This window comes from Papio anubis, chromosome 16 (assembly GCF_008728515.1).
Source record: "Papio anubis isolate 15944 chromosome 16, Panubis1.0, whole genome shotgun sequence".
Classification (NCBI taxonomy): Eukaryota; Metazoa; Chordata; class Mammalia; order Primates; family Cercopithecidae; genus Papio; species Papio anubis.
Window position 1 is genome coordinate 76,394,989 of NC_044991.1, and position 24,710 is coordinate 76,419,698.

General features: G+C 48.6%; 1 protein-coding gene across 1 annotated transcript; it reads left to right on the forward strand.

The window, feature by feature from the left end:
* The first annotated feature begins 238 nt into the window (after positions 1–238).
* Positions 239–24,329, forward strand: DDX27 (DEAD-box helicase 27). The gene is made up of 21 exons (XM_031656836.1): positions 239–481; positions 2,180–2,326; positions 3,523–3,582; positions 3,836–4,001; positions 5,517–5,560; positions 5,681–5,767; positions 7,005–7,110; positions 8,986–9,159; positions 10,967–11,117; positions 13,786–13,885; positions 14,048–14,189; positions 15,396–15,549; positions 16,300–16,381; positions 16,487–16,664; positions 19,436–19,542; positions 19,723–19,825; positions 22,453–22,547; positions 22,643–22,766; positions 23,156–23,243; positions 23,883–23,957; positions 24,080–24,329. Exons 1-21 carry the CDS (start codon positions 389–391, stop codon positions 24,096–24,098), a joined length of 2,295 nt encoding a protein of 764 aa, XP_031512696.1. The 5' UTR covers positions 239–388; the 3' UTR covers positions 24,099–24,329.
* The last annotated feature ends 381 nt before the right edge of the window (positions 24,330–24,710 follow it).

The following is a 24,710-nucleotide window of genomic DNA, read 5'->3' on the forward strand; positions in this document are numbered from 1 at the left end:
ATTTTACCACCCAGAAACAATCACAGCTAACTGCTTATTGTATTTTCTTCTACATTTTGTTAATATAAATATCCACATCTAGAGTTTTTAAATGCAACTCTTTAGACTCTCTCACCCCTTGCACTTTCCTCAAACATTCCCACCATTTTGAGGCCGGAGACCGTGGAATTTGCTTACTGAAAAAAGCCCCTCCCCTTGATGTCGTCATACGAAACTACGCCCCAGATTGCCGCATGCGCACTCTTAAGAGGTCGAAACGGGAAGAGGGGCAGGGCCTCTCGAACGGAAGTGACGCATGGTACATGCGCAATGATGACGAGGAGGTGGCCAAAAGTCAAGGGCTGGTCCGCACGCTGTGCTCGCTTCCGGAAGTGGCTTCTGCGACAGCATGCTTGCAGACCTCGGCTTAATCGGGACCATAGGCGAGGATGACGAGGTGCCGGTGGAGCCCGAGTCTGACTCTGGTGACGAGGAAGAAGAGGTATGAGGACGGTTCTGGTCTTTGAGTTTCCTTGACTGCTTCTCTTCCCCGCGATTCCTCAGGTCCCTGTCCCCGAATCCTCATCATCGCCTGCCAGCCCGGGAAGTTTCCCTAAAAGGATCTCGCCGGGACCCCAAGATCTTCCTCAGTTTTCCGGCGACTAGGTTTTCTCTACGTCCGCCTGCTTCTTTGGCCGTGTCGTTCCCTGTCTCCTTGCTGAACTCAGTATCCATTCACTGAATTGATATTTAACCACGCCCTGTGTAAGACACATGCAGGTCTCTTACACCTTGTAAGAGGTGAAGTCAGCCCTGGTTCCTGCTCAAGGAGCCGTGGTTAGCTGTCCATTCATATGTTCATCGAGCCAGTGTTTATTGTATACTTATGTGTGCTAGACCTAGTGTTAAGCGTTGGGGACGTAGCAATGAACAAGGTGAGTGCCACTCTTCTGAAGCGTATGGTGGTGTGGGGGCTTGCAGATATTAAGCAGTATGGGAATTAAAGAGGGATCGGTGTTCTGAAAAGGATTCTTGCCCTTCAAACATTCAGCCTAGATGTTGTCCCCTCTGCAGTCTCATCTGTCCGCTTGATACATTTATTCAGATGTCCCATGGCCTCTACAAATTCAACTCCTCCAAAGTTGAACTTGTGTTCGCTCTCATACTGTTCCCTTCTCAAGCCAGCAACCTTAGAGTTATTCTTGATAGTTTTTTCTTCCTCAGCGCCGCCAGTGCTCTGCAAGCTAGCTCATGAATCTCTCTTAAGCTTCTCCCGCCTCTCTCCATTCACACTGTACCCACCCTAGCTCCGGCCACTGCTGTCTCATGCCTGCACACCAGCACACCACCAGTCCAAACATACTTCATCTCTTTATCTTGAGCACTTCCAGTGTATTCTTCGCTTAGCAGCAGAAGGATCTCTTTGTGATACAGTCACGTTAGAGACCTCCCTAGCTTAAAACTCTCCAGCCTGCTGGTAGAGAGCCCCAGGCCTGTCCACTCTGCAGAGACTCCTCAGGCAGCCTGTGGGTCCTGCACACTGCCCCCATTTCCCTGATGTCCCCTGTGGGCGTGGGCGGCCTACTGGCTGGTGCAATCTTGGCTCACCACAACCTCTGCCTCCTGGGCTCAAGCAATTCTCCTGCCTCAGCCTCCTGAGTAACTGGGATTACAGGCATGCGCTACCACGCCCAGCTAATTTTTCTGTATTATTATTTTTTTTGAGATGGAGTCTTACTCTGTTGCTCAGGCAGGAGTGCAATGGTATAGTCTTGGCTCACTGCACCTTCTGCCTCCCGTGTTCAAGCAATTCTCCTGCCTCAGCCTCCCGAGTAGCTGGGACTACCAGTGCGTGCCACCACACCTGGCTAATTTTTGTATTTTTAGTAGAGACGGGGTTTCACCATATTGGCCAGGCTGGTCTTGAGCTCCTGACCTCGTGATCCGCCCACCTTGGCCTCCCAAAGTGTTGGGATTACAGGCGTGAGCCACCATGCCTGTCTTTTTTGTATTTTTAGTAGAGACTGCATTTCATCATGTTGGTCAGGCTGGTCTTGAACTCCTGACCTCAAATGATCCACATGCCTTGGCTTCTTAATGTGCTGGGATTACAGGTGTGAGCTACTGTGCCTGTCCCCTTCTTCCTTTCTATTGTTCTTTATCTCAGCCCCAAAGTCACTCTGTCTCTTACTCTTCCCAGGGGCCTATTGTGCTGGGCAGACGACAAAAAGCCTTGGGGAAGAACCGCAGTGCTGATTTCAATCCTGACTTCGTTTTCACTGAGAAGGAGGGGACTTATGATGGCAGCTGGGCCCTGGCTGATGTCATGAGCCAACTCAAGAAGAAGGTGAGTCTGACAGTGATGGACAGTTCCAGACCTTGGACTATTAAGATTGGACTGTGGGTTTCAGGGCCTAGTCCTGACCTGACTGACCATCTGTTTACATTCAGCAGATACTAGAACTCCTTTGAAAATAACTGGTTTAAAAAAAAAAAAAAAGAAAGAAAGTATCTGGTATACTTTTGATGAGATCAGAAATGACTTACTGTCTTTTTTTTTTTTTTTTGAGTCTGCTTGCTGGGGAAGTCTCGTCTTGATTAATACCAAATGAAGTATGAGCACTTGCCAGATGTCTCCTGTGGTGTCACTGTGCGGTGTCACTGTGCAGTGTCCCTGCCCACACAGCACAGCCAAAGCTACCACAGATGTCATTGTCATCTGCTTGTTTGCCAAGATCCCATGCCTTTCTGTGAATCTGGTTAAACTAGAAGATGCATCCAAGTTATTTACCATTTCATGTGCATCAGAGAGAAAGATTGCCTGTCCAGAACAGTGTAATCCAGGCTTTGCTGGTCCTTATTCTGATTGAAATAAACCAGCATTGCCTTTTCTTTTTTTTGAGACAGAGTCTCTCTCCGTTTCCCAGGCTGGAGTGTAATGGCGCTATCTCGGCTCACTGCAACCTCTGCCTCCTGGCTTTAAGTGATTCTTGTGCCTTAGCCTCCCGAGTCGCTGGGATTACAGGTGCCCACCACCACGCCCAGCTAATTTTTTGTGTTTTTTTTTTTGTTTGTTTTTGAGATGGAGTCTCACTCTGTCACCCAGGCTGGAGTGCAATGGTGCGATCTTGGCTTACTGCAACCTCTGCCTCCTGGATTCAAGGGATTCTCCTGCCTCAGCCTCCTGAGTAGCTGGGATTACAGGCATGTGCCACCATGTCTAGCTAATTTTGTATTTTTAGTAGAGATGGGGTTTCTCCATGTTGGTCAGGCTGGTCTCGAACTCCCGACCTTAGGTGATCTGCCTGCTTTAGCCTCCCAAAGTGCTGGGATTACAGGCGTGAGCGACTGCGCTCAGCCTTACCAGCATTGCCCTTTCAAGATCATCTGGAGAGGATTTTAAAATTTTTGTATATATAATATGTATATATATTTTCAGAGAATGCCAATATTTTTTCTTTTTCAAATTAATTATGAAGAATTTGTTCTCTTATTCGATGTTTCAATGAAAATTTCTTTTCACCTCTTTATTTTTATCTGCAGAGGGCAGCCACTACAATAGATGAGAAGATTGAGAAAGTTCGAAAGAAAAGGAAAACAGAGGTGAGAGGAAAAGTGGCTATTTCTCATTGTTATGCCCCACACTTTACTCTCACCGCGACCCCAGCATCTCTCTGGAAGCCCTTACAGAGCGGGGCATGGCTGGGGCAGGCACGCTCTTCTGTGCGTTTGTTGTGCATCAGTACTGAGAATCCCCACAGCCGTCTGTTCAGGCTGGAGAGCTTCCTGTTGCGCTACTTAAGTTCTGGATCTGTAGAAGTTTGTCATCACCCTCGCTTTAATTTTTTTTTCCCAGGTTAAAGAAGCCAAGTCTGGGAAGTTGGAGAAGGAGAAAGAAACAAAGCAGGGCTCTGAACCAAAAGAGCAGGAAGACCTTCAAGGGAATGATGAGGAAGGCTCAGAAGATGAAGCCTCAGAGACCGACTACTCATCAGCTGATGAGAACATCCTCACCAAAGCAGGTAGACGTTACGGCGGAGGTGTCAGCAACGGGGACAGGAGATCAGAAGGCATCCTCCTTTATTTTGTAGGGTTTCCTTCACTCTTCTGCACAGTTTAAGATATTCTGCCTACTACATTGAACTCCATTGAACTCCTTTCTATTTTTTTTTTTTTTTTAAGAGATGTTGGCTGGGCACGGTGGCTCATGCCTGTAACCCCAGCACTTTGGGAGGCCAAGATGGGTGTATCGCTTGAAGCCAGGAGTTTGAGACCAGCCTGGGCAACATGGTAAAACCCCGTCTCTACTAAAAATACAAAAATTAGCTTGATGTGGTGGCATGGACCTGTAATCCCAGCCACTCAGGTGGCTGAGGCATGAGAATCACTTGAACTTGGGAGGTGGAGATTTCAGTGAGCCGAGATTGTCCCATTGCACTTAAGTCTGGGCCACAGAATGAGACCCTGTCTCAAAAAACAAAACAAAGCAAAACAAAAGAGATGTGGTCTCACTCCATCCACAGGCTGGAGTGCAGTGGTGCCATCATACCTCACTGGAAGGCTTGAACTCCCTGGCTCAAGTGATCTTCCTGCCTTAGCTTCCCAAGTAGCTGGGCCTACAGGTGCATGCCCCTGTGCCTGGCTAATTTTTTTTTCATAGGGATGGGCTCTTGCTTTGTTGTTCAGGCTAGTCTCAAACTTCTAGGCTCAAGCAGTCCTCCCACCTCGACCTCCAAAAGTGCTGGGATTACAGGAGTAATGAGCCACTGTGCCCGCTGAATCCTTTCTTTTAGGTTCTCTTTTCTCTTGGGATTTTGTTTGGGTTGTTGTACTTTGTAGGTAGTTTACTCTTTTCCCATTTAGCCCCGTGCGGCTGCCGGATGTCTCTGTGATACAAACTCATTTGGGGTGACATACTCAGATGGGTCCAGCCACATAGTGAGTGCTCAATATATATATATATTTTTTCCTTTGAGATAGAATCTCACTCTGTTACCCAGGCTGGAGTGCAGTGGTATAATTTTGGCTCACTGCAACTTCTGCCTCCTGGGTGCAAGCAATTCTCCTGTCTTAGCCTCCCAAGTAGCTGGGACTACAGGCACACACCACCACACCTGGCTAATTTTTGTATTTTTAGTAGAGATGGGGTTTCACCATATTGGTCAGGCTGATCCTGAACTCCTGACCTCAAGTGATCCATCTGCCTCGGCCTCCCAAAGTGCTGGGATTTTAGGCGTGAGCCACCGCTTCTGCCCTGACTAAGTATTTCTTGCAGAAATGTGTGCTAAAGCATCATAATACAGTGTAGTGGTCGAGAGCCTGGTCTCTGGACCAGAGACACTGGGTTAGCTTTCTCTCTGACTTTAGGCAAGTTACTTCACCATGCTGCCACAAAGTGTCCTCATCTGTGAAATGAGGTTGATGATGGTCACCCCTCAGAGGCTGATGTGTGGTATTGGCACTTAGGACAGTGTCCAGCAGAATGCAAGTGCTTTGTAAGTCTGAGCCGTGGTCATCAGCTAAGTTTTTCTCCATAGATACACTCAAAGTAAAGGATCGGAAGAAGAAGAAGAAAGGACAGGTGAGCTCGGGGCTGCAAGATAGTGTGCGGCTCGCTGGCAATCTGAAAGGAGTTTAAGGTCATTTGGGTTTCTTGGCCCTTTTGTTGAATTCTCATCTCTCTTTTGGTTTTCTGGCGTAGGAAGCAGGAGGATTTTTTGAAGATGCCTCTCAGTACGATGAAAACCTCTCGTTCCAGGACATGAACCTTTCCCGCCCTCTTCTGAAGGTAGCAGCTTCTTGTAAAAAATTTTCTTTGCAGAAGCAGAGTCTTGCTATGTTGCCCAGGCTGGTCTCAAATTCCTGGCATCAAGCAATCCTCTTGCCTCAACCTCCCAGAGTGCTGGGGTTTGAGCCACTGCGCCTGGCCAGTAGTGGCTTATTTTGGCAACCATGGGATTATTGCAGCCACCCCTAACTGGACTTTCTGCTTATCTGTTTGCCTTCCTCAACTCTCTTGTCCACACAGTTGCCAGAGAACTCTCTTAAGCAATGAGTTCCATCATGTCCCTCTTCTTCTGTAAGCCCTTCACTACTTTATAGTCTCACTCAGCTTAAAAGCCCAAGTCCTTATATTGACCTACAAGGCTCTGCCCCTTCTGGCCCTCTCTGATGACACCTCTGCACTCATTCTGCTCTGGCCACACTGGCCTCCTTGCTGGCCCTCAAACAGGTCAGGCCTCCTCTTCCTCAGGACCCTGCACTTGCTGTTCCCTCTGCCTGGAAGCCTCTTCCAGAAACCTTTTTAGCAAGTGCAGGGTCCTGAGGGACGGAGTCTGGCTCTGTCGCCCAGGCTGGGGTGCAGTGGCCAGATCTCAGCTCACTGCAAGCTCTGCCTCCCGGGTTTACGCCATTCTCCTGCCTCAGCCTCCCGAGTAGCTGGAACTATAGGCGCCCGCCACCTCGCCTGGCTAGTTTTTTGTATTTTTTAGTAGAGACGAGGTTTCACCATGTTAGCCAGGATGGTCTCGATCTCCTGACCTCGTGATCTGCCCATCTCGGCCTCCCAAAGTGCTGGGATTACAGGCTTGAGCCACCACGCCCGGCCCTCTTCCAGAAATCTTTTGGGGTGCTCTCTAGCTTCCTTCAGGGTTCAACTCAGTATCCCTTGCTCAGTGACACCTTCCCTGGCAGCCCTACTGTGAACAGCACTCCCCCGCTGCCCCTCTGACCGCTGCATTGTTTTCCGCAGCATATCTCCATATGACATGTATTTGGTTTTGGTCTGTTTCTACCAGACTGTAAGTTTCCTGAGGGCAGGGTTTTTATTTCTTTTATTTACTGCTGTGTCCCCAGTGTCTAGAACACCACCTCACACGTAGTAGGCGCTCAGTTCAGTGAATGTTTATGGAATGAATGATTGGTGGGGATTGGTGTGGTCCCCACTTGTCTGGAAACCTGCCCTGTTTGCGTCGTGCTGAGACTTCCCCTGCTCAACCCTGTCTGACTCAGTCTTTTTTCCTCAGGCCATTACAGCCATGGGCTTCAAGCAGCCCACCCCAATCCAGAAGGCGTGCATACCTGTGGGTCTGTTGGGGAAGGACATCTGTGCCTGTGCAGCCACTGGGACAGGTGAAAAGGATAGGGACCCGGGGTAGGCGGAAGGGTGTTACAGCCAGGGCTGGGCTCTAGGCTGACTTACCAAAAGTCTGTTTTGCTAAATAAATACTCTTGGTTTTTTGAACTATTTTGTTTTTATTTTTTATTTCATAGAGATAGGGGTCTCACTTTATTGTCCAGGCTGGTCTCGAATTCCTAGGTTCAGGTTCAAGTGATCGATCTTCCCATCTTGGCTTCCCAAAGTGCTGGGATTACAGGCATGAGCCACTGTGCCTGGCCATAAAATTTTTTTTAACACAAAAAAGATATACTGGTGCAATTGAGAGAGTAAAGGACTTTTAAATTTTTAAGCATTTTATTTTGAAGTATTTGTAGATCAATGGCAAGTTGCAAAAATAGTGTGTAGGGTCTCTCGAATCCTTCATCAGTGGTGACATGCCACATAACTGTAGGACAAAATCAAAACCAGGAAATTGACACTGATATAACAGTGTTTCCTAGACTGCAGAGCTTATTCAGTTTACTGAAGGATTAATGTTTTGTTTTGAAATGGAGTCTCACTCTGTCCCCCAGGCTGGAGTGCAGTAGCACAATCTCAGCTCACTACAACCTCCGCCTCCTGTGTTGAAGTGATTCTCCTGCCTCAGCCTCCCCAGTAGCTGGGTTTACAGGTGCCTGCCACCACACCTGGCTGATTTTTGTATTTTTAGTAGAGACAGAGTTTCACTGTGTTGGCCAGGCTGGTCTCGAATTCCTGACCTCAAGTGATATACCCGCCTCAGCCTCTCAGAGTGCTGGGATTACAGGTATGAGCCACCATGCCTGGCCTACTGAAGGATTAATTTTGTAAGATAAACAGTGCATGAGAGGATGTTTGGGCCTAGTAATGGGCCCGGTCTAGTAATGGGCCACAAATTTCAAAGGGTCTGGTGAAGGTTATTTTCATTTAATGCTCTTGCGGTATCCTTGATCTCTGTGACCATGGCTTCCTGGCCCTGTCATGTCAGAGGAGTAAAGTTTTTTTTTGAGACAGAGTCTTGCTCTGTTGCCCAGGCTGGAGTGCAGTGGTGCAATCTCGGCTCACTGCAACTCCACCTCCCGGGTTCAAGCGATTCTTCTACCTCAGCCTCCTGAGGAGCTGGGATTACAGGTACACACCACCATGTCCAGCTAATTTTTGTATTTTTAGTAGAGATGGGGTTTTACCATCTTGGCCAGGCTGTCTTGAACTCCTGACCTCGTGATCCACCTGCCTCAGCCTCCCAAAGTGCTGGGATTATAGGCATGAGCCACTGCGCCCGGCCATATTATTATTATTATTTTTTTGAGGCAGAGTTTTGCTGTTGTCACGCAGGCTAGAGTGCAGTGGCGCGTTCTCAGCTCACTGCAACTCTGCCTTCCGGTTTCAAGCGAATCTCCTTCCTCAGCCTCCTGAGTAGCTAGGATTACAGGCGCCTACCACCATGCCTGGCTAATTTTTATGTATTTAGTAGAGATGGGATTTCACTGTATTGGCCAGGCTGTTCTCGAACTCCTGACCTCAGGTGATTTGCCTGCCTTGGCCTCACAAAGTGCTGGGATTACAGGCTTCTGCCACCATGCCCAGCTAAGTTTTTTGTATTTTTAGTAGCATTGGGGCTTCACTATGTTGGTCAGGCTGGTCTTGAACTCCTGACCTCAGGTGATCCACCTGCCTCGGTGTCCGAAGGTGCTGGGATTACATATGTGAGCCTGACCATATGATTTGAAAGCAGAAAAAATATTCTATGAAAAATTAATTCCTTTATTTTCCCCGACCAGACGTGGTTTTTCTGTGCTCTGGTGAAAACCTAACCCTGGAGGGAACTGAACGTCTTCTCATTGCTTCCTTGTTGCCCTTCCCTCCAGGTAAAACTGCCGCCTTTGCCCTGCCTGTCTTGGAGCGTCTGATTTACAAACCCCGCCAGGCTCCAGTCACCCGCGTGCTGGTGCTGGTGCCCACCCGAGAGCTGGGCATCCAGGTGCACTCTGTCACCAGACAGCTGGCCCAGTTCTGCAACATCACCACCTGCCTGGCTGTGGGTGAGTTTCTGGCCAAGGGTTGCCAGCCCCTCAGAGACTGTGGTGGGGTGGAGGATGGATGTGCCCTGCCATCTGTTGGTGTTGGTGCCAGGTGCCAGGATAGGCCTTTGTGTTGATTGAATCCACTTAAAACCTGGAAGACGGCCGGGCGCGGTGGCTCAAGCCTGTAATCCCAGCACTTTGGGAGGCCGAGACGGGCGGATCACGAGGTCAGGAGATCGAGACCACCCTGGCTAACACGGCTTCTGCTGTACCAGCCAGTCACTGGAGGCAGCTGGCAGTTCCAGGAGTGAAGACATTGCATTCCCAGCCCGGCACACAGTGAGACTCATTTCAAAAAACCTGGAAGACATGTTTTTGTTTTGAGATGAGTCTTGCTTTGTCACCCAGGCTGGAGTGCAGCCGGGCGATCTGGCTCACTGCAAGCTCCTCGTTCACACCATCTCCTGCCTCTGCCTTTCCAGGTAGCTGGGGACTACAGGTGCCCGCCACCACGCCCAGCTAATGTTTTATATTTTTAGTAGAGATGGGGTTTCACTGTGTTAGCCAGGATGGTCTCGATCTCCTGACCTTGTGATCCACCTGCCTTTGTCTCCCAAAGTGCTGGGATTACAGGTGTGAGCCACTGTGCCCAGCCGACGTGTTTTCATAGTGCTTTAGGCAGGTGGGATTTGATTGAAACTTAACCAACCTTGACAAATGAAACCTGACAACTATGAACATTTTTTTCTTGGTACTGAACAAATTTGGAATATAATTTTTGCTTTGTGAGAATAATAAATATTATTTTGGACAGCGTTTTTCCAATGAAGTTATATGATAGTGTTATCTAGCCTGCATTTTGTCCTCCTTGTGCAATTGGAAGTCAGAAGTGATCTTTGTCTCCCTGTAACAGAGACTTCATCACTTTCCGCAGCTGCTTCTCTTAGTCCTTGGATGTTTCAGGCATTCTCTTTTTTTTTTTTTTTTTTGAGAGGAAGTCTCACTCTTTTGCCCAGGCGGGAATGCAATGGCATGATCTCGGCTCACTGCAACCTCTGCCTCCTGGGTTCAAGTGATTCTCCCACCGCTTTCAAGTAGCTGGGATTATAGGCGTGCACCACCACGCCCAACTAATTTACATATTTTTACTAGAGATGGGGTTTCGCCATGTTGGGTGGGCTGGTCTCGAATTCCTGACCCCAAGTGATCCACCTGCCTTGGCCTCCCAAAGTGCTGGGATTACAGGCGTGAGCCACCACTCCTAGCCCATGCATTCTCTTCTGAAGTGCTTTTGTGTCATCATCATTGTTGATTTTTGCACTTAGCACAATTTTAATGACATGATCTGTCTTTCCCAGTGTGTTGGGAAACCCATGTGCTTGGGCCTTTGTTAGTCTTACTCTCTTTTTTTTTTTTTTTTTTTGAGACGGAGTCTCGCTGTGTCTCCCAGGCTGGAGTGCAGTGGCGTGATCTCGGCTCACTGCAAGCTCCGCCTCCCGGGTTCACGCCATTCTCCCGCCTCAGCCTCCCAAGTAGCTGAGACTACAGGCGTCCGCCACCACGCCCGGCTAGTTTTTTGTATTTTTAGTAGAGACGGGGTTTCACCATGTTAGCCAGGATAGTCTCGATCTCCTGACCTCGTGATCCACCCGCCTCGGCCTCCCAAAGTGCTGGGATTACAGGCTTGAGCCACCGCGCCCGGCCTAGTCTTACTCTCTCAGTGGTTTCCTCTGCATCTGGCCTGAGGCCTGGTGAGTGGCTGGTGCTCAGTCAACACCCATGAGCAGCTGACCTGGCCGCCTGGTGGGGCTCTTCCTCTTTGCAGGCGGCTTGGACGTGAAGTCTCAGGAAGCAGCTCTTCGGGCAGCGCCTGACATCCTCATCGCCACCCCAGGCCGGCTCATCGATCACCTCCATAACTGCCCTTCCTTCCACCTGAGCAGCATCGAGGTGCTCATCCTGGATGAGGCTGACAGGTGCTCCTCCCAGCGTGGGGCCCAGGGCACTGTGGGGTTCCAAGGCCCACAACCGGGATGTGGACCTGCTATACTGCGTTGTTCTTTGCGGCTCTGGGCCATGGCCTTTGGTGTGCGATACCAGATCAGCCACTGGTGCTGGGGCCTCTGTCCAGCCTTAGCCTGTGTTTTCCTGTTTTTTCTCTTTCTCTCTCTATTATGGTGGTTAAGTGATGAGGCCGGTCAAATGTTGGCCCTGCCACTTCCTAAGGGAGATCTGGAAACATTTAGATTCTCAAAACAAAATCTTTTCTCGTTTGTAAATGGGAGATAAGGACATACGCACATCACAGTGTCGAGGAGCTGAGGAGGGAGGAAGAGGAAGTGCCAGCGCGGCTCCCACAGGGCCTCTGTGACTGCAGCTGGGACTCCCTCTCCCCCCACCCTGCCCCCCAGCTCTGTTCCTCTCTTACGTGTGCCGTCTGCTCACCTCTTTGCTCTGGGACTGAACAGAAGGAACTCTTCCTGAACTCTGGACTGAGGCTGGAGGCGGGGCAGGGGAAGGAGCTCTCAAACAGCCCCAGGGCATGCTAAGGTTACAGGCCCTTAAACCGCTTCTGATCCTGACACCCCTCCCTGAATCTTCACCAGCTTGGGGAATGGCAGCTCCATCCTTCCAGCTGTTCTGAGTTCTCTGCGTGTTCTCCTGTTTTCACACCCCACAGCCTGCCTGTCAGCACAGACTGTCCACACGCCCCCACTTTGTGTCTTCTATGTTTGCCTTTTCCTCAGCCTGGAGCCATCTCCTGCCCCTTCAGGTTTCTGTTCCAGTTGTCACCTTGTTAGTGGGGCCTTTGCTGGCCGCCCTGTGATGGTCCTGCCCTAACTTGCTCCTCCCGTCCTGCCTGCATTGTCACTGAGGGTTCATGGAGTGCCATGTCTCCCCTGTCTCCCTAGGATACAGTATTCATGAAGGGGCTACATGCATAGGGGCGTGTCTAGTATATAGCAGGCACTCAGTAAATACTTGTTGAATAACCGATTGGCTGACTCCCTCAGAACAAAAGACCCATTCCTGAGGCCTAAAGGATGAAAAGGAGATCATTTTAAGTCAAGGGGACTTGATCTGGTTTAGGTTTTAAAGGGGGAGGGAAACTATTCAAGTATGTATCTCAAAAGACCAAAAAAGGCGGAGGAAGTATTTGAGATTTGGAAGATCAGAAGACAGCTCTGTGTGACACCTGGACCTAGACTGCAGCCTGCACTGGGAGAGAAATGCTGTAAGGGGTTGGGCTTGCTGAAAATATGGAATCCAAGGAATCTCACAGATTACTATTGTATATAAAGAGAAAAAGGATCCTTTACAGTGGAGCGATCTGGCAGACACTATAGCCAGTGACCAACCTCACATCCCCGGTTCTAGAACAAACCGGCCGTCAGTGTCTGGTGATGGAGCATGAATACAGGGCACAGCTGCGCCCAGCAGTGCTGTCCCCTTGAGAATTTCTCTGAATCCAGTTACTGGGAAATAATTAGATGAATCCAGAGTGCAAGAAGGATGAGGGGCCTTTTCGTTCTTTTTTTTTTTTTTGAGTCAGGGTCTTGCTTTGTCACCCAGGCTGGAGTGCCATGGTGCGAACACTAGCTCATTGCAGCCTCTTACTTCCTAGACTCAGGTGATCCTCCCGCCTCAGTCCCCCCACGTAGCTGGGACTACAGGCACACGCCACCATGCCTGGCTTATTTTATATTAAATAAGTAGAGACAAGGTTTTGCTGTGTTGTCCAGGCTGGTCTTGAACTCCTGGGCTTAAGTGACCCTCCCGCCTCAGCCTCCCAAAGTTCTGGGATTATAGGCATGAGCCACCTTGCCCGGCCCCAGCCCATTTTTGTATTTTTTGTGGAGACAGGGTTTTGCCATGCTGCCCAGGCTGAGGGGGCTTTTCTAGATGCAAGAAGACTAGAGACGTGGCAGCCAGTTGCAAGGCAGGAACTTTGGTTCTTGTACTAAAACAAAAGGTAACTATAAAATAACACTTGGCCTGGCATGGTGGCTCATACCTGTAACTTCAGCACTTTGGGAGGCTGAGGCAGGCGGATCACCTGAGGTCGGGAGTTTGAGACCAGCCTGACCAACATGGAGAAACCCCATCTCTACTAAAAATACACAATTAGCTGGGCGTGGTGGTGCATGCCTGTAATCCCTGCTATTCGGGGGGCTGAGGCAGGAGAATTGCTTGAACCTGGGAGGCGGAGGTTGCAGTGAGCCAAGATTGCGCCATTGCACTCCAGCCTGGGCAACAAGAGTGAAACTGCATCTCAAAAAAAAAAAAGACACCTGGAGGCAGCTGAAGGAATGTGAATGTGGCCTGTACTTTAGATATTCACCCACTTGAAAGTCTTGGGCGTGTTGATGAAGTTGTGTTACTGTAAGAGAAGGCCCTAGTCCTTAGGAGTTGTGTGCTGAAATATTTGGGGTCAGGTGTTATGACATCTGCGACTGACTTGCCACAAAAAGACAAAGCAAATGTGGCAAAATGATAATTCTTGGTGAAAAGATAAAATAATAAAATAGATGAGTCCTAAATGTAACCAGTGACAACAAACAGCAGCCGGTATGCGATCCTATGCCCCTCACTGTGACCGAAGGGCACTCTCCCCAGTTCTGACATGTCTTTCTTTGCTCCCAGGATGCTGGATGAGTACTTTGAGGAGCAGATGAAGGAGATCATCCGAATGTGTTCCCACCACCGCCAGACCATGCTCTTCTCAGCCACCATGACAGACGAGGTGGGCCGAGGGACTTCTCTGTGGCGGGTGGCAGGTGTGCGCAGAGGGGGCTGTGCAGAGGACCCTGACTGGGGTTGAGGGGGTTTGCCTGGGGTGAGCATTGCTGCCTCCTTCCCCACTACCCGGTTGCCAGCTGAGCAAACCCGGCTCTGCGCTTGGCAGGTGAAAGATCTGGCTTCTGTCTCCTTGAAGAATCCTGTCCGGATATTTGTGAACAGCAACACGGATGTGGCTCCCTTCCTGCGGCAGGAGTTCATCCGGATCCGGCCTAATCGGGAAGGAGACCGGGAAGCCATCGTGGCAGGTGGCAGCTGAGGGCGAGCCTGGGCAGGGTGGGCTGGTCAGCTTCCTTGAGCTCGTGGTGTCCATGCCGAAGTGTTTGGTTTTCCCCCGCGCCTCTGCCATCCAGTCTTCCCCAGCGCAGAGGCTGCACTGCACTAACGATGATCCGCTGCCTCACTTCTCCATGGGTCCTTCCTCCCTTTGCCTTATCGCCTCACTAATCCTCTTTGTGTCCTGTTCAACTCCCAGCCACTTGGCATCAGTCCAGACCACTGGTCTCTGTCGCCTGGATCGTTGTGCAGCCTCTTGCTCGAGCTCCCCGCTTCCACTCGGCCCTTTGTGACTGCACTGCAGAGCATTTATGATGATTGCTTGCAGAAGACATTTGTACTTGTTACATCCTTATTTGAACACCCTGCGGTGGCTTCCATTGGTTTTAGACTAAAATCCAAACATCTTAGTGAGTCTTTTAGGACTCTTCGGGCCTGGCCCTTGCCTGCCCGGGGTCCCCAGCCATGTAGGCTTGCTCATGGCTCCAGCCACATTCGCCTGCTTGCACTTTTTTTTTTTTCCTTTGAGACAGAGTCTTGCTGTGTCGCCCAGGCTGGAGTACAATGGCACGATCTTGGCTCAATGCAGCCTTTGCCTCCTGGGTTCAAATGAGTCTCGTGCCTCAGCCTCCCAAGTAGCTGGGATTACAGGCACTCGCCACCACTTCTGGCTAATTTTTGTATTTTTAGTAGAGACAGGGTTTTACCATGTTTGCCAGGCTGGTCTTGCACTCCTGGCCTCAAGTGATCTGTCCTTCTTGGTCTCCTAAAGTGCTGGGATTACAGGCGTGAGCCACTACATCCGGCCGCCTGCTTGCACTTCTCACTATAAGCTCGTTCCTGCCTCTGGGCCTTCATGTTTGCCATTTCCTCTGTCTAGAATCTTCCCCTGGATCTTCCCATGGATCATCTGCCTTGTCATTCAACCTAATGTCACCTCTTCAGAGAGGCCAGCCCTTAGCTGCTTCCCCTCCTCCCTGCACTCTCTCTTACAACATTTTTCACCCCCCAGGAATTGGTTTCTCTGTATCCACCCTGGAATTTGAGTTCCACAGGACAGGGACAATGCCTGTCTATCCAGTGCCAGGCACAGTGACCATACTTTGTGGATGAGGAGGGGGTACATGTTGAATAAGAGCCTAGAAACAGCTGCCAGCTCAGTCCTCTCTTCCTGCCAGCCTTGTTGACGAGGACCTTCACTGACCATGTGATGCTGTTCACGCAGACCAAGAAGCAGGCCCACCGCATGCATATCCTCCTGGGGCTCATGGGACTGCAGGTGGGCGAGCTCCATGGCAACTTGTCACAGACGCAGCGGCTGGAGGCCCTCCGGTAACATTTGGGGTGGGGACTCAGGCTCCCACCATCCTTCTGGGGCAGAGCAGATAGAGGGAAGAAGAGGACCCTGAGCATTCTATTAGAGCATTAGCAGGGGACACATAGGATGATCTTGGCCTTGAACATTTTAACCCAACCACTGTGAGGTCATGTCTTAGATGCATGTAGAACTCCAACTTCATAGTCAGAGATGACCCTCATGCCCTTGGGTGCTTGTCCCTAGCATGGGAGCTGTTGTGTGGGGTGACAGAGGAAGCCGGCTTGGAAAGGCAGCACATGGTCCCTTCTCTGAAGCTTTCTGAGAGTGGTGAACATTCCTGGGTCTGATTGAACAAGATTTAGAGTCAAAGTCAGCAGCCATTACTTGAGCATCTACTTTGCCAGGCACTGTGCTGTGTGCTTTCCACGTGATTTCTTGTTTAATCCTCAGAGAATGGCATCAAGGTGGTTGGCAAGGAGGAACCCTTTAGAACTCTCCACCCTGTTCATCAGAGGGTGCCGAAAGGTGTTTGTTAAAGATAGGCTGATTTAAACTGAGACAATTGCCCATGCTGTTAGCAGACACAGAACTACGCTTGCTCTGTGTGATGGGTTGTTGAAGGGTGGGTGTAAACATCCCATGTGCTCACATTTAGAATCTATCCCCATTTTAATGCCCTGTTCTGTCCTCTGCTGGCTCAGGCTCTTGTGGAACATTATTAGGGGAGGGTGTCTGGATGAACAGCTGTTTGTGATTGTTTCTAGGCGTTTTAAGGATGAACAGATTGACATCCTCGTGGCCACTGATGTGGCAGCCCGTGGACTTGATATTGAGGGGGTCAAAACGGTGAGCAGACCCTATCTTCCTTGGACTTTTGGTGGAAGTCTTTTTGCCTCTTCGCACCCCCCTTCCCTTGCCAGGCCTGACTGATGTTCATTTTTGACCTTCTAGGTAATCAACTTCACAATGCCTAATACTATCAAGCATTATGTCCACCGGGTGGGGCGAACAGCGCGTGCTGGCAGGGCTGGGCGCTCAGTCTCTCTGGTGGGAGAAGATGAGCGGAAGATGCTGAAGGAGATTGTAAAAGCTGCCAAGGCCCCTGTGAAGGCCAGGATACTTCCCCAAGGTGAGCAGGCAGCCCTGTGGCAGTGCAGAATGGCTTGGGTGGGTGGGGCAAGGGCAGAGTGTAAGGGCTTTGCAGTTCAGAGCCAGATTTGAATTCTAGCCCTGCTGCTTCCTTGCCGAGTGACCATGTACAGGTTTTGCCTCACCTCTCTGAGCTTGCCTCCTGTGTGTAGAAGGGAATTATGACAGAATTGTAAACACAGTGCCCCATTTAGGTGGAAAATTAGGAAGAGAGGGTCGCTTGGGGCAAAATTCTCACTAACCTCCTCTTTCCCTTACTATTGGTGGGGGGAAGAGAGAGATCAGTACTCATTCTTTTTGGGTCCTTTCATTGCTTTTGTTCCTCTGATCTGTGGGGGTCCTATAAAGCACAACCTCTTTAAAGTCTTTTTTAGTTTTGTTTTGTTCTTGAATTCCTAGGCTGAAGCAATCCACCCACCTTCTGCCCCCAAAGTGTTGGGATTACAGTAATGAGCCACCATGCCCAGCCTTAAAAATTTTTAAGTTATAAAAATAATACATATTTAGTCTGAGCATGGTAGCTCTTGCCTTTGTAACCCAAAGTAACCCAGCACTTTGGGAGGCTAAGGCAGGAAGATTGCTAGAGGCCAGGAGTTCAAGACCAACCTAAGCAATGTAGTGAGATGCCTGTCTCTTTAAAAAAAAAAAAAATTAGCTGGGCGTGGTGGTGTGTGCCTGTAGTCCCAGCTTTTCAGGAGGCTGAGGCAGGAGGATCACTTAAATCCAGGAGGTTGAGGCTGCAGTGAGCTATGATTGCACCACTGCACTACAGCCTGGACAAAAGTGCAAGACCGTCTCTAAAAAATGAAATAAAAAGTATATATTGATTGATGGAAATTAGTAAATAAAAAAACAAAAATGTAATTCTGTGTCAAAGAGCTCACCACTGGTAGCATTTAGGTGTATGTCCTTTCAAACCATTTTACCTTTCTTATTTCTTTTTTTTTTTTTTTTTTTTTTTTTTTTTTTTGAGACGGAGTCTCGCTCTGTCGCCCGGGCTGGAGTGCAGTGGCCGGATCTCAGCTCACTGCAAGCTCCGCCTCCCAGGTTCACGCCATTCTCCTGCCTCAGCCTCCCGAGTAGCTGGGACTACAGGCGCCCGCCACCTCGCCCGGCTAGTTTTTTATATTTCTTAGTAGAGACGGGGTTTCACCGTGTTAGCCAGGATGGTCTCGATCTCCTGACCTCGTGATCCACCCGTCTCGGCCTCCCAAAGTGCTGGGATTACAGGCTTGAGCCACCGCGCCCGGCCTTTCCTTTCTTAAATGTCCCTTTTATTTTTTTCATTTTCATAGTCTTTATTTAATCAGTGACTAGTTATTGAGTCCTGCTGTGGGCCTAGTGCTATTTATTATGTTCTAGGTGCTGGGGATACAGCAGGGAACAAAGCAGGGCTGTCACTGTGGTGGGAGAAAGAGACAATAAATAAGCTAACAGTAGATGTGATTGAGAACAACAGGAAGAGAGTGCCTCATTAAGCTGTTAAGGAAAGACCTCTGCACAGCTGGCATTGGAGCTGAGTCCTGGATGATCAGAATGAGGCAGCCAGGAGAGGTCTGAGGGCAAAGTGCTGAGCTGAGAGAACAAGGGCAAAGGCTGTGAGGTAGGAACGAGCTTAGTGTGTGAGAACAAGAGAAAGGGCAGGAGGCTCAGGCGTGGTGAGCAGGGACACACAGAAGATCAGAGCAGTAGGCAGGGGCCACTCTGACTTTGGGGGGTATGAAGCAGAGAAGGCACACATTACAAACACTATTTCCTATGTCAGTAAATGCACAGCTAAATTATTTTCATCAGCTACATAGTATTAGTAGTCACCCGTATTTTATTTATTTATTTTTGAGATGGAGTCTTGCTCTATCACCAGGCTGGAGTGCAGTGGTGCGATCTTGACTCATTGCAACCTCCGCATCTCGGGTTCAAGCGATTCTCCTGCCTCAGCTTCCCAAGTAGCTGGGACTATAGGCGTGTGCCACGATGCCCAGCTAATTTTTATATTTTTAGTAGAGACGGGGTTTCACCATGTTGTCCAGGATGGTCTCGATCTCTTGACCTCGTGATCCACCCGCCTTGGCCTCCCAAAGTGCTGGGATGACAGGCTTGAGCCACCGCCTTATTTTTTTTAATTTTAAGATAAGGTCTTGCTTTGTTGCCCAGGTACAGTGGTGCGATCATAGCTTACTGTTGCCTCGAACTCCTGGGTTCAAGCAGTTCTCCTCAGCCTTCTGAGTAGGTGGGACTACAGGTGCATGCCACCATGATGGCTAATTTTTTTTTTTTAGATGGAGTCTCACTCTGTCGCCCAGCATGGAGTGTAGTGGTGTCATCTTGGCTCACTGCAACCTCCGCCTCGTGGGTTCAAGCAATTCTCCTGCCTCAGTCTTCTGAGTAGTAGCTGGGATTACAGGTGTGTGCCCCCACACCCAGCTAATTTTTGTATTTTTAATAGAGACCGGGTTTCACAGTGTTGGCCAAGCTGGTCTCGAACTCCTGACCTCAGATGATCCACCTGCCTTGGACTCCCAAAGCGTGCGATTACAGGCGGGAGCCACTGAGCCACTGTGCCTGGTGTTTTTTTTTTTTTTTTTTTTTTTTGGTAGAGACACAGTCTGGCCATGTTGCCCAGGCTGGCCTCAATTTCCTGGGCTCAAGCAGTCCTCCCACCTCAATCTCCCAGAGTGCCGGGTTACAGTTGTGAGCCACCATGCCCGGCCTACCCTTATTTTTAAATCCTTTTTATTTTCTCCCGTTGAGATGTCATCCTCAAATTCCGGGACAAGATTGAGAAAATGGAGAAAGATGTGTATGCAGTTCTGCAGCTAGAGGCGGAGGAGAAAGAGATGCAGCAGTCGGAAGCCCAGGTGAGGCTGCAAGGTGGGATCTTGTTCACGAGGCTGCTCAGTGAGCAAGCTGCTGCATCCCTGCCAGTGCTGCCCTTCTGAAATGTTTCTCCCATCAGAGCCACAGGCATTTGCAGGCCATGGCTTCCTGTGTTAGTAGATAAAGGTTTCACAGCAGGCATCCTTTTGTTATCTCTACAGATCAATACAGCAAAGCGGCTCCTGGAGAAGGGGAAGGAGGCAGTGGTCCAAGAGCCCGAGAGGAACTGGTTCCAGACCAAAGAAGAGAGGAAGAAGGAGAAAAGTAAGTCAGGGAGGTTCTGCAGAAATCTCAATACAGAATTACCCCACAGGACTCAGCAGTTCCATTCCTAGTTCTATACTGTAAAGCAGCGGTCCCCAACCTTTTTGGCACCAAGGACCAGTATTGTGGAAGACAGTGTTTCCACATTTGGCGTGTTGGGGGGTGCATTAGATTGTCATAAGGAGCACACGCCCTAGATCCCTCGCATGCGCACTTCACAATAGCGTTCATGCGCCTATGAGAATCTAATGCTGCTGCTGATCTGACAGGAGGCCGAGCGCAGGTGGCAATGCTTGGTTGCCCAACGCTCACCTCCTGCTGTGCAGCCTGGTTCCTAATAGGCCACGGACTGGAACCGGTACGTCAGCCTGGGGATTGGAGACCACTGTCGTAAAGGACTGTAAATAGGGACTCAGATACTTAGATGCCAGTGTTCTTTGAAGTACTGTTCGTAATAGCAAAAAGGTGGAAACAAACTATGTCCATCAAAAAGTGAATGGATAAACAAAATTTGGGGTGTGTGTATATATACACACAATGGAATATTATTCAGCCATGAAGTTCTGATACATTCCATAAGGATGAACCTTGAAAATATTAAGCTGAATGAAATGATCCAGACACAAAGGGACAGATACTGTCTGATTCCACTTACCTGAGGTACCTAGCTGGGCAAATTCACAGAGATAGAAGTAGATTATGGATTACTTGGGGCTAGGGGAAGGAGGGTAATAGGAAATTATTAGTGGTTGTAGAGCTTCTGTTTTCGATGATGGCAGTGAGTAGCCTCCTGGTAGGAGTTTTGGAAACAGTTAGTGGTGATGGTTATACAATGTTGTGAATTTAAGTAATGCCACTGAATTGTATACTTAAGATTGGGTAAAATGGCAACCTTTGTTTTATATATGTATATATAACCACAATAAAAATAATTTTTTAAAGGTCAGGATATATTTAATATAGATTTCCTCTCCATCTTCCTTTAAAAAACACCCAAAACACTTATAAGTTCATATTGTTCTATGCCTTGCCTTTTCACTTAATTTTGAAGCTTAGAGATATGTTTTATATAGGCCCACACATGGCTGCCCTTTTTGTTTTTTGTTTTGAGACGGAGTCCTGCTCTGTCACCCAGGCTGGAGTGCAGTGGCACAATCTCGGCTCACTGCAAGCTCTGCCTCCTGGGTTCACCCCATTCTCCTGCCTCAGCCTCCCAAGTAGGTGGGACTACAGGTGCCCGCCACCACACCCGGCTAATTTTTTGTATTTTTAGTAGAGACGGGATTTCACTATGTTAGCCAGGATGGTCTTGATCTCCTGACTTTGTGATCCGCCTGCCTCCGCCTCCCAAAGTGCTGGGATTACAGGCGTGAACCACTGCACCTGGCCCCCTATTAGTTTTTTTGAGGCCTCCCAAAGTGCTGGGATTACAGGCGTGAGCCGCCACGCCCGGCCCCCTGTTGGTTTTTTTTTAATGGCTTCACGTTCCTCCATCATATGAGTAGATTGTTGAGGGACACTGAGGTTGTTTACAATCATTTGCCATCCAGCCTGGGCAACATGGCAAAACCCCATCTCTACTAAAAATAAAAAAATTAGCCAGACGTAGTGACACATTCCTGTAGTCCAACTACTTGAGAGGCTGAGGTAGGAGGATCATCTGAGCCTAGGTAGGTCAAGGTTGCAGTGAGCTAAGATTCTGCCACTGCACTGCAGCCTGGGCAGCTGAATGAGACCCTGTCTCAAAAGAAACCACCATCACCAACAACAAAAAGCCCAAAAAACAATCATTTGTTATTATAAACAAGTGATGTAGTGAATAACCTTGTACATATGCCCTTTTACAATTAAGCAAGTATATATTTGCCTTGCAGGATTCATTCCTAAAAGTGGAATAGTGGGTCAGAGGATATTTGTATTTCTAGTTATGTTAGAGGTTGCAAAATTACCCTCCTAGAGGGTATACCAGCAGTTTTAGAAATACTGTCTATATTTGATGGGACAAAAAAGGCTGTTTATAAGTTAAATTTCTGATAAAAATAGAGTCATAACCGTATTGGTGGTAAAGTAGTGTAAGTGACCTAAATCTTCATCTTTCATAGCAGGAGGTTTGTAATGAGTATCTTAAATGGATTGAGAAATAGTCAGAAAAGCATGTTATTTAGTGAGATGGAGGTAGTCAGTGGAAGAAGTGCTTGCGGCTTTTTTTTTTTTTTTTTTTTTGGAGGCAGGGTCTTGCTCTGTCGCCCAGGCTGGAGTGCAGTGGCGCGATCTCAGCTCACTGCAGCCTCCTCCCAGGTTCAAGCAATTCTGTCACCCCAGCCTCCCAAGTAGCTGGGATTACAGGTGTACCACCATGCCCGGCTAATTTTTGTATTTTTAGTAGAGTCACGGTTTCACCATGTTGGCCAGGCTGGTCTCAAACTCCTGACCTCAGGTGATTCACCCACCTCAGCCTCCCAAAGTGCTGGGACTACAGGCACAAGCCACTGCACCCGGCCAAGAAGTGCTTGCCACTTTTCATTTTAATCGGCTAACTTACCAATTTAAAACATGTGTACTTCTTATCATAAGCTTAAAAAAAGATAAAATCATCCCTGAAATCTTATGCTTTCTTCTCATCCCAGTTGCCAAAGCTCTGCAGGAATTTGACTTGGCCTTAAGAGGAAAGAAGAAAAGGAAGAAGTTTATGAAGGATGCCAAAAAAAAGGGGGAGATGACAGTGAGTGGCCTCCCTTTTGGAGTTTGGACCCACTCGGTGGGGTGGGTCAGAGCGGCCTGGTGTGTTCCACACTCACACCTCCCCACTCCCCCTAGGCAGAGGAAAGGTCCCAGTTTGAAATCCTCAAGGCGCAGATGTTTGCTGAACGGCTAGCGAAGAGGAATCGCAGAGCCAAGCGGGCCCGAGCAATGCCTGAGGAGGAGCCAGTGAGAGGTCCTGGTAGGTGAATGGGGACCCCAAAGGAGCTTGTAGGAAGGTTTTCCCTGAAACCTGTGCTTTGGGTCAGGGAGAAAATCTGAGGGATGACGACGATAGCCCACATGATTTGAGTAATTAGTATGTACCAATGTGTACAGCTATCCCTCCATTGGTGTAAGGGGTGCAGTGATCTTGTGGTTGGTAAGAACTAGGATTTGAACGCCAGCTTTTCTGACTCCGGAACCTAAGGCCTTACCAGCTGCTACTTGGAGGATCTGGTGAGGACAGAATGAAGATAGTCTTTGGATGCCAGAGCATCCACTGAACTTGGAATCATTACCTTGAACTTAAGGAGATTTAGGAGCTTGGGCCAAAGACAACCATATGTAACCCATTCTCTCTGTGCACAGCCAAGAAGCAGAAGCAGGGGAAGAAATCTGTATTTGATGAAGAACTCACCAACACAAGCAAGAAGGCCCTGAAACAGTATCGAGCTGGGTAGGATTTTAAGTCATCATGGAGCCCTTGGTATTCTAATGGAAGCTATGAGTCTTCTCCCTCCTTCCCCGTTCCCAGTTCTCACATACCTATAGCTTTATACTATGTAAATTCAAGGGTACCTGTCTGTTCTTCACCCCCCACCCCTCTCAGGGCCACCTGAGGATCCCGAGATGAGACCAGGAGACGGGTGTTCAGTTAGCACTGTTCCTGCCTTGGAGGAGAAATAGTACATTGTTGGGTTCAGAAATGGAGCTTTCCTTCAGGGGAGTGATAACTCTTTCATCTCAAGTTCCATCCTACAGAACCCCAAACAGAGAGTCCTGGCTTGCTCTTAGGCATATGTTGTCCCACGCCACTTTCCCCAGCCCAAGGTTGGGATAGGGGCAGACTAAGCTTCCCAAGTAGTTGTATATACTTAAGAAGGGCCTCTTTCAACCTTGTTTTAAAGTTGGGCCCTGACTTCCAGAAACACACGTTATCAGGTGGAAACACATAAAGGCTTAGAACTTAGGGCCTGAAAATGATGCATCCCAGAGATGCTGCTGCTTCATGTAGGAGCTGGGTAGGGTGGGGGTGAGACAACACCCATTTGTTCAACAGCTTGCTCATTTCAGCATCTCATCTTCTCTTTCACAGCCCTTCTTTTGAAGAAAGGAAACAGTTGGGCTTGCCCCACCAGAGACGAGGAGGAAACTTTAAATCTAAATCCAGGTGATACTGGCTGTTTTGGAGGGGCATAGGTTATGGCTGTTTGGGATTAGAGATAAAAACCTTTCATGGAAAAGGAGCTTCTCCATCCTCATTCTGGTCTTCACTCTCTGATTTTCTTACAGATACAAGAGGAGGAAGTAGCTGTTGTGGCCTGAAGAAATTCATGGGGGCAGCCCTTAAATCCCTTCCCTGTGGGAAGTCATCCTGGCTGGTCTGTCTTTTCTCCGTTTGTTCAAAAGACAAAAAAAAAGTTTGGTGTGGTGGTATGGTATGTAGCTATTTTCCTAAGCATGTCTATCAATCTCCTTTCTTGCTGATTAGCTTTCACATAATGACTATATTAAATGGAACTAATTTTGGAAGAGAAACCAATCCAAGTGTATATCTTATTACTATCTCGTCCTCAATGGCAAAGTGTGCCCACAGTCTACTAGGTTGGTATCACCATATACCACTGGAATGCATCATCTTTATGCTTATAGAGGAACTGGGTATGGAGTGAGGAAATTCTTGGTAGAAGTTCTCTTCTAGCCTGGGGAACATAGCGAGACCCTGTCTCTTAAAAAAAAAAAAAAAAGTTCTCTTCTGTTGATATTCTAGAACTAAGAGCTAAATGATAGCTGAAGATAGCTAAATGATAACTCTTAGTTCTAAAACATCAACAGAAGAGAACTGCAGCATGAATGCCAACCACGCACCAGATATTCTGTGTGCTGCATAGAATCCAATCAACTCACTGCACTCCTGTGAGGC